At 41.1% G+C, this 8,484-nt stretch overlaps 1 protein-coding gene across 2 annotated transcripts in view; it reads left to right on the forward strand.

The window, feature by feature from the left end:
* Positions 1-8,484, forward strand: part of Snapc3 (small nuclear RNA activating complex polypeptide 3) — a 28,658-nt gene that overhangs the window by 19,031 nt on the left and 1,143 nt on the right. The window contains exons 6-8 of one of the 2 annotated variants that reach the window (XM_021200494.2): positions 3,985-4,067; positions 5,717-5,881; positions 6,794-6,901. In XM_021200494.2, coding sequence (XP_021056153.1) covers positions 3,985-4,067; positions 5,717-5,881; positions 6,794-6,901 — 356 coding nt within the window. Of the gene's footprint in view, positions 1-3,984; positions 4,068-5,716; positions 5,882-6,793; positions 6,902-8,484 lie in introns of those variants that run through there. The other variant, XM_029539453.1, reaches the window with a different exon arrangement.

Genomic DNA, 8,484 nt, shown 5'->3' on the forward strand with positions numbered 1-8,484 from the left:
CCTGCCTCTGCCTCCCGAGTGCTGGGATTAAAGGCCTGCGCCACCAGGCCCGGCTGTAGCATTGATCTTTTGAAAGCTTTCTTAACCCTACCAAAAAAGAAGGTATAGCTATAAATAAATTAATGCGAGCTGAGTATGGTGGTGTCTTTAATCCCAGTACTCAGGAGGTGGAGGCAGGCAGATCTCTGACTTCAAGACCAGACTGATCTGTAAAAGTATTTCTTTCCTCCTGATGTAATTGTCATCTCAGAGGCTTACTGCCTTCATCTGCTAACCTAGGCCTAGTCCTGGAAGCTTCTAGCCTCTGTACAATCTAATCTAGGCCTAGAATGTTTTCAGCCTCTGAGACTTACTGCTGAATAAGCTCACCCTTTCCTCTTTCTGAACTCTGGTTGGCTGATTCAACTCAGGTGTTCTGGCTCAGACTCTTCTCCAGGCTGACTGTTTCAGTCTGGCTTCTCTCTGCCTCTGCGGAATGGCTCTGCCTGGCCTCATAGCAAAGTGTTCTAATCTTCTGTCTCCTTGTCATTCTGTGGCTCTTTCTGCCGTCACCTCTGTCGAGCTTGTTCTCTTCAACCCGTCTCTGTAAGACTCTTCCAGTAAAACTGCCTTTTTCCTTTTCTTCATTGTCCCTTAAGTAGCTTCCCTTTCCTCCCTCCTGGTGAGGGGCTGGCATATCCTAGTCTGTCATCTTTCTCTGATTCACCACGTCTGTCACTCGCTTTTAAACATGGGTGCTTCCTTCTACAAACTTTACCTTCATTGATTGGGATTAAAGATGTGTGCTAAGGGCTGAGGCACACCACAACCAGTAATTTCCAATAAATAACAGAGTCTCGGGGTTCACAGTGTATCAGATACTCTCTAACACTTGTCTACATAGCAAGTTCCAGGGTAGCTAGAGACAGGGGTTTTGATTACCATGAAGAACCCCTTTTCGTAGTAACCAATCAGCATTGGTCAGAGCAGTTACGTAATTCTGGGAATGAAACTCAGTTCCTCTGGAAAAGCAACAAGTGCTTGCAACCACTAACCCATCTACCTAGCCCCTATTGTCTTAATATTTAAACATCTGTGGCTACATTCTTTCTGTTTGTGTACTAAAATAATAGTCTGATCATTGAGCACATGTCATGTGCTTAGTGTATGCTGGCCTTAAAAGAATTGTCACCATTTTAATAAGAAAAGAGCATAGTAGTCCTGAGCTGCTCAAGTTCAGCCATCAGTGGTGGAGGCTAGAGTCGGATTCTTCTTTCTCCTTCAGAGCCCAGTTTCTTTGCCCTGCTGCTGGCTGTGGATGACTTTGATGAAGCACAGTGTGATTAACTCACCAGCAGGCTTCTAGCACAGGGCCTGGTGGGAAATGTATCTGTTCAGAAATCTGTTTTCCTTTTTGTTCTTAAGCAATGTCTTAGAAATGTATGTTTATGATGTTAAAAGCATTTAGAAGAACAGATTCCTATGAATGAAGTATTGACTGAACTTAACATCTTTCTGCTGTCATTACTGGGTTTTTTTGGTTTTTGTTTTTTTCAAGACAGGTTTTCTCTGTGTAATAGTCCTGGATGTCCTGGACTTGGTTTGTAGACCAACTGGCCTTCAACTCAGAGATCCACCTGCCTTTGCCTCCTAAATGTTGGGGTTAAATGTGTATTCCTGGCTGAGCCTTAGAAAGACTATTTCATTGACATTTGTATTTTACAGTATTGTTGGCTATTGGGTTTTTCTCATTTGTAAGGTTTCTGTTGGAAAATTTTCAAATATGTAATCAATATAGAATAATGAGCCTCATGTTTTCATTACCTATGTTCAATACTTTGTAGCTTTTTCCAAAATTATTTTTTGTGTTAAACACCATTGTACCCCAAAGAAAAGTGAAAATAAGGCCCTGTGTTCTGATGGTTTTGTTGGTTTCCTGGCATGTATTCTACTCGCGGTTGTAGACAGGTTTGACAGTGAGCTGCAGCTCTTACAGTGAGCTAGACAGCTATTGTCGATGTGCTGGCGGAACTTGGATAACTCTTCAAGGCATTTAATTAAGTCTCTCTAGCTTTAAGTAGAGAAGGATCTGCCAATGTTTTTTAATGTTTGTTTGTTTTGAGAATGGAACTGTATTTTTAAAGCAAACATGTAAACAATACAAGTATTTTCTTTTTCTTTCTTTTTTTTTTTTTTTTTTTTCTTCGAGACAGGGTTTCTCTGTATAGCCCTGGCTGTCCTGGAACTTACTTTGTAGACCAGGCTGGCCTCGAACTCAGAAACCCGCCTGCCTCTGCCTCCCGAGTGCTAGGATTAAAGTATCAAATACACTGTCTTCCAGTGTAGCCCATGCTGCTTGGAATTTGTGATTCTTCTGCCTCAGCTTCACAAGTGCTGGAATTTCATGTGGGTATTACTAAACCTGCTCATCTGCTACTTTTTTGTACAGTGAGGAGAGGTTATTATTGGTGAAAACTACTTTTGTTCTAGGTTTTTCTTTATAAATAAGCAATTATGTGAGAAGACATTAAGGTGTTCAAGTCACTTCTAGTGGAGGTTTATACAAGTGTTGTATGATCAACAAAGGTGTATGTATATCAAACTTTGTTTCTAAAATGAGGCATTAGTTATGGTTAGGGCATGCATGTATCCATCTATCCATCCATCCATCCATCTAAAAACAAGAGTCTCCCTGTGTAACCCAGGCTTGCCCAGAGCTCACTATGTAGCAGAGACTAACACCAAACTCACAACAGGCTTCTTGCCTCAGCCTTCTTAACAATGGGATTATTCTTATGTATTGCTATGCCTAGCTCTATTTACCTTTTCAATGTTTTCATACACTTTATGCATGCATACAAGTGTGTGCCATGCCCATGTATAGAGGGCCAGGGACCACTTGTGAGAGTGGATCCATCATCCCTGCTACCTTGGGCACCCAGTAATCAAACTTAGGTCCCCCAGGCTTATTACCAGTCACTTTACCTCCTGGGCCATCTCACTAGCCCTTGGACCCTTATTTTAGATAATAGTGTACTGTTCTGAATGCTGCAGAAGCACACTAAAAAGACTGGTTTGTGTTCTAGCAGTCAAACAGGACATTGAGTACTTTTTTTTTTTTTTTTGGTTTTTCGAGACAGGGTTTCTCTGTATAGTCCTGGCTGTCCTGGAACTCACTTTGTAGACCAGGCTGGCCTCGAACTCAGAAATCCGCCTGCCTCTGCCTCCCGAGTGCTGGGATTAAAGGCTTGCGCCACCACACCCGGCTTGACATTGAGTACTTAATTATTATTTCTTAACTATACACCCAGCCCTGAGGATTCAGTGACTTGTATAGTGAGGATCCTGGCCATCCCCTTCAAGTCTGGTGTGATTCAGGATTGAGACCACGTGTACCTACTATTACATAACATGGCACAAGAATAGAACCCCTGGTGGTTCTTTAGTCCCATCACTCAGGAGATCAGGTAGATCTCAGAGTTGGTTGCCAGCCTGATTTACAGAGTTCTAGGACAGCAAAGGCTACACAAAGAAATCCTGCCCTCCCCCCCCCATCCATACTCTTAAGTTACTGGAAATTGAAAAGTTTTTGTAAGAAAGCTGAAAATAGAAGAACTGGCAGGAAAATATATAACTAGAGATCCATGTCGTTACTAGGAACACATCAAAGTGACTGCTGTTGTCTCTAGTTCTGAGAGAAAAGTATCTGCTCATGCAGGCTGCAGAGAGGACTGGAACAGTGAAGCCAACCAGATTCAATCTGGGTTCCTTTCTCAAGTCTTAGAACACACATTTAAATCAAGCTGAATGATTAAAATACTAATAGGATAAAACTGAAAAAGAGCTGTATCTCTCCCTGTGTGTGTGTCCAAGAAGCAAGGTCTTATTGAGTGGTAGCAGAGAGGTCCCAACATGAGTTGTCTGGTATTACTGTGTTTTCATAGTGTATTGTGAATATTTGAATTATGAATGGGCTTTCATTGAGTACTATCTGTTTTCTTGTAGGACCTCTACAAGTCCGCTTTTTTTTACTTTGAAGGGACATTTTACAATGACAGGAGGTACCCAGAATGCAGAGACTTGAGCAGGTACTACTCCAAAGCGTCTTCCCAAAGCCCGTGATTTTGTTTTCTTACTTTTTGTTTTGAGGAAGGGTTTCACTATATATCCCTTGATGGCCTAGCCTCCTGCCTCTGCCTCCCAAATTAAAAACTAGTTACTATACAGCTGTTTCTAGTCCCCCTTTCCCCCCCTTGAGACAGGGTTTCTACCCACCTGCCTCCTGAGTGCTGGGATTAAAGGCTGTGCCACAACACCCAACCTATTTCTAACTCTTAGTGACAACTCCATAAATCTTACTACTGTATCCCTCCCTCAAGGAATTGTTAAGTTTGAATGGCTCATACCTCTAAAATGATTAGGCACACTAAAGTACTGATTATTAATCTCAGGTGATAACGGTTCAATATATTTCTTCAGTTTTAAAGATTTTTCATTATGGGGGAAAGGGGGACCACACACTGTGTGTTTGTGTACAGGTGGTAGCACATCCGGAAAAGAAATTTGGATCCCCTGGAGTATGTCAGGGCCTGCGGAAGAGCAGTGCACATTTACCCACTAGCCACCTTCCCACCCTCTTTTCAGTATTTTTTCTATGTCTCATACGTATGGATATGTGTGTGTTTAGGTATATGAATATGAAAGTTCATCTCTAATAGCGTTTATTAGCACTGTTTCGTGGCCATATCCTCCCATGTACTGGTTCCAGCCAGTTTCCAGCCAGTTTTATTGCAGTTTTCACACCTGTTCTGGAGTTTTAGCTTCTGTGGGTCATAACTATCAGTACTTGCCATAATTAGTCATGTCCCTCTGTTCTGGTCCCCCCCCCCCCGAGTTTTTCAAGACAAGGTTTCTCTGTAGCCCTGGATGTCCTGGAACTTATCAAACCAGCCTGGCCTCTAACAGATCTCCATCTGCTTCTGCTTCCCAAGTACCACCATCACCCAGCACCAGAATTAGAATCTGAAGCTAAGAAATAACACTCTAATCTCATTACATGTTAAATTTTTTGTTTAAAAACAAACCTGTTGACCTGGTGTTCAAAAAAAAAAAAAAAAGTGAAATGTGCACTGTTCCACTAAAGTACTAAAGTGGCACACATCCTACAGCCTTCCAAAAACCTGGTGCTTACTGAGAGGTAATAGATCAATGGAGCAGACAGATCTTTGCTTAGTGATAAGACTTTAAAAGGAACCAGGCATGGTGGTTCCCGCCTTTAATCCCAGCAGTTGGGAAGCAGAGGCAGCCTGTCCTACAGAGTGAGTTCCACAGCAGCTGGTGCTATATATAATGAGACCCTGTTTTAAAACACAAACATACAATATCCCAAGAATAAAAAAGAACTACTACACAGATGAAAAGTTTGGTGTCTAACCCCCCTACAAGCCCTCTCCCTGGGGGAGGAACATCTTTTTCTCTGGAAATTTGGGTATATGTGTGCGCTGTGGCCTGTGAGCAGAGAAAGCTGGTGGAGGTCTTCCATTGTCATCAGGTTTGATGACGACTGGTTTCAAATTCACTGCTCCTGCTCCAAATATTTATTAACCACTATTACAACCCTTCTAGATGGCAACTATGCATTTAATTAGTAGGCCAGATTGTATGTGATTGCATACAACCTTTTCTTTCTGTTCAAGTTCTAATAACAATGCTCTATACTTGCCCTTCCCCAAAACAGAACTATTATAGAATGGTCAGAGTCCCATGATCGAGGATATGGAAAATTTCAGACTGCTAGAATGGAAGAATTCACATTTAATGACTTGCATATTAAACTTGGCTTTCCTTACTTATACTGTCACCAGGGAGACTGTGAGCATGTTGTTGTCATCACAGATATAAGGTATGTGACATCATTCAGAATATTTTACCTTAAAGATGTCTTTTTAATAAAAGTGAGTTGGGAGGAGGAAGTTAGCTGCATGCTCCAGCTGGAGTGGAGAAGCCTGGCCTAGCACCATGTGGGTCCTGACAGGGAGCTCAAGTAATCACACTTGTCAGCATCTTTTCTCTCTAACAGTGCAAAAGTGTAATTTAACAATGTGGCTCAGCTTGGAGGCAACAGATGTATACTTTCTATGCTGCTGGAAATGGAGACAATTTCTTAAGGAAAATTTAAGACTAGACATGGTAGTGTGGGCCTATAATCCCAATACTTGTGAAGTAGAGGCAGGCTGATTTCTGTGAATTGTAGGCCAGCCTGGTCTATGTATCACGTTCCAAGAAAGGCAGAACTCTACATGAGAGAAAGGATTGAAATCCTGTAATTTTTAAGTTTCTCAATTTAATCAAAATCTTAGTCATTCTGTAGTGGGAAGTTGAATAACTAATTTTCAATCAATTGAATAGTTTAGCATGTAAAGAACCTTGTGTACCTACCCCAGACCCCCATAGAGTATTCCACAAATAACACTATGTTAAACTCTGAAGGTGGATTAAAAAAAAAAAAAAAACCCAAAACAAAAAACACTATATGTAGTAATTCCTAGAATGTCACAGCATGTTAACATAAAGGGAATTGAGAAATCAGCTCTGTATTCAGTCTGAAAAGCTCTCTGGGGAAAGTGTTCAGTGATGCAGGTGATTGCCTGTTAGTCAGCAAGCTAGACAAGGCCTTTGCTACTAAGCTACCCAGCAGTGGGTATTCTGTAAGATACCTGCATAAATAAAAGGTCAGCCATGTTGCTACTGTTGCTAGAGAACAGGTCAGGGTGCATTTCAGCATCTTCATGTTTTTTTTTTTTCCTCATCAAAGGCTTGTGCACCATGACGACTGCTTGGATAGAACACTGTATCCCCTTCTTACCAAGAAGCACTGGCTGTGGACCAGAAAATGTTTTGTCTGTAAGATGTATACAGCTAGGTGAGTGAGGCTTTTTTCCTTTTAAACACCCCGGTTTTCACAGTAATTTAGTACTCTGGAGATCGTTAGATTCAGGGTTTACCGACTAGAGTCAGGGTTCCAGTCAGTGCAGTTTGCTTAAAGTTAGCATATTGTTTTTACAAAGACTAGAACCCAGAGCCAGCTGCCTGCTGAGGAGCATGTGCACACTAGGTTATTATACAAGGGAACATACATGAAGTTCAGAACAGACTTGGAGGTGCTAAGGAGCAGTGCTTCTTGCTTGTCATTACAAAATCACTTTAATCTCAGTTTTCAATACAGAAATAACCAGCACATAAAGCCAATTAGGTTTTCTGTTTTGACCAGTCTCTGTAACATGGATCTGTAATTACTTGTGAGGCAGGGGGAGTTTGAATTTAATGCTAGCCTGGACAACTTAGCAAGCCCTTACCTCCAGGATACAGAGTGAAAAGGTGTAGCATAATACATGGTAGGAGATTTGCATGTGCAGGCTCTTCAGTCTTGACTAAAGACTATCAGCACCTTTAAACTCAGACCAGTTTTTCTTTACCTTTAAAAAGGTCAGGATCTCATGTAGCCTGAGCTAACTGTCCTCAAACCTTGAATTTCTGATATTTCTGCCTTCACCTCTTGAGTGCATTTCCTTTTCCCTGCTGATTCTTATTGTTAATCAGAGCCCAGAAGTTTGGAAACTACTCAGAAATAGTTGAGTATCTTCAGTTGAGTTCCATATCATAGTATTTATCTAAAGGGTTAGGAAAATAGAAATGATACCAAAATGAAAATCTAGAAATTGGTTCAGAATTTCAGAAAAGACTAAAATAAGAGAAACTTTATTTATTTTTATTTTTTGTTGAGAAACTTTATTAAGATTGTGATTTCATGTGCCCAGTGACACCCCAATGCATGAAACAATCTCAGGTGAATATTATAGCCCAAACGGCCATGTTTTTATCCTCAAATCTCAATTAAAATGCCTGCATTCCCAAACTGACCAGTCTTTGCTAAATTAAGAATGATACACAGTATCATGGCAGGGATGTCTATGTCTCATTAGCACAATAAGGTGAGAAGTTGTCTTGAATCATCTGCTATGTTGTAAAATAACTGGAAGAGCATGGACATGGTCACTATGGAAAGAATTCTATACACTATATTCATATTCTCTCTCATATAGAATATATTAATATTCATATATTCTATACTAATAAATATGTATACGTTTGCCTCATTTTAAAGTATCTGGGTATATGGACACATGCTTATAATCCCAACAACTGGGGCAAGGGGATCATGATTTTAAGGCAACTATGGATTACATCAGTAAATTAAGGAAGTCCATTGGGGTCTATAGCATAATAGGAAGTAAGCGAGGGAGAATTTAAAGGACAGTTATTTGGGCAAGTGTGTGTGGCGCTTTCTAACAGATTATTTCCTTACCTTAAGAAGGACTCTCAGAAGCCGGGCGTGGTGGCGCACGCTTTTAATCCCAGCACTCGGGAGGCAGAGGCAGGCGGATTTCTGAGTTCGAGGCTAGCCTGGTCTACAAAGTGAGTTCCAGGACAGCCAGGGCTATACAG

This window comes from Mus pahari, chromosome 6 (genome assembly GCF_900095145.1).
Source record: "Mus pahari chromosome 6, PAHARI_EIJ_v1.1, whole genome shotgun sequence".
NCBI lineage: Eukaryota > Metazoa > Chordata > Mammalia > Rodentia > Muridae > Mus > Mus pahari.